General features: G+C 32.2%; 1 protein-coding gene across 1 annotated transcript; it reads right to left on the bottom strand.

Annotated features, from left to right (window-relative positions):
* Positions 1-288: 288 nt before the first annotated feature.
* On the bottom strand, positions 289-480 carry AAJ76_247000887 (hypothetical protein; the record flags this gene model as incomplete). The annotated part of the gene is made up of 1 exon (XM_024474782.1): positions 289-480. The coding sequence occupies one exon, from the start codon at positions 478-480 to the stop codon at positions 289-291; it is 192 nt and encodes a 63-aa protein (XP_024329502.1).
* Between the last annotated feature and the right edge of the window lie 290 nt (positions 481-770).

Raw genomic sequence — 770 nt, forward strand, 5'->3', positions numbered from 1 at the left:
ATAGTTAATTGAAGAACTTTAAATTTTACATACGCTTCGACTTGCCCATCTAAACACGTAGATTTCCTATAAGCAGTGCTGTATTAAGTTAATTTGCCTTCCCACGTCTTTACATACGATATTATCTTTGTCTTATAATTGTAAATTAAGGCGCAAAATTTTGCTTAAAAATCGTATTTATGTTTTTTCTCAACTTCAGTAATTCTCAGGCTGCCAAAGTAGGTAATTTTTTTCTTTATGATGACTGTCTCTTTTCTTACTTTATCAACTAATTACTTATATGTCTGGTTATTTGTATTTTATCTTAATTGCGCTTTGTATTTTTAATCCCCTTGATTTTTGCTCCTTCATTTTAAATACATTCCCAAACAGAGTAACTTCGGTGCTTCGAGATATTTTGCAATTGTATTTTAGACACATTTGTGGGAGAATGCTTTTAGGCTTTTGATTGTACCTTCCTATGTTATTGTGAAACAGCATTCAGTTGTACTGGATGGGCAAATGATCTATTGTATTCCTCTTCTCGTTGCATTGAAGGAACAACCCTCCTTTTACTTAATAGGTGTTCCGTTCCTGAAGACGCAAAGTCTTCATCTTTTCTTGAGAAATATTTCCATGGGTGCGCCAAATAGATAATTCTTAGACGGGAATATTTAGATCGTCGATGATTCTGTACAATTTAAAGTTACTATATTTTTTTTTTATGTCACTGTATAGATATCTCAGATAGGTTTAAGAAGTTTGTTAGTTACTTCCAAGGAATTCTTCTT

This window comes from Vairimorpha ceranae (assembly GCF_000988165.1).
Source record: "Vairimorpha ceranae strain PA08 1199 chromosome Unknown NODE_247, whole genome shotgun sequence".
Taxonomy (NCBI): domain Eukaryota; kingdom Fungi; phylum Microsporidia; family Nosematidae; genus Vairimorpha; species Vairimorpha ceranae.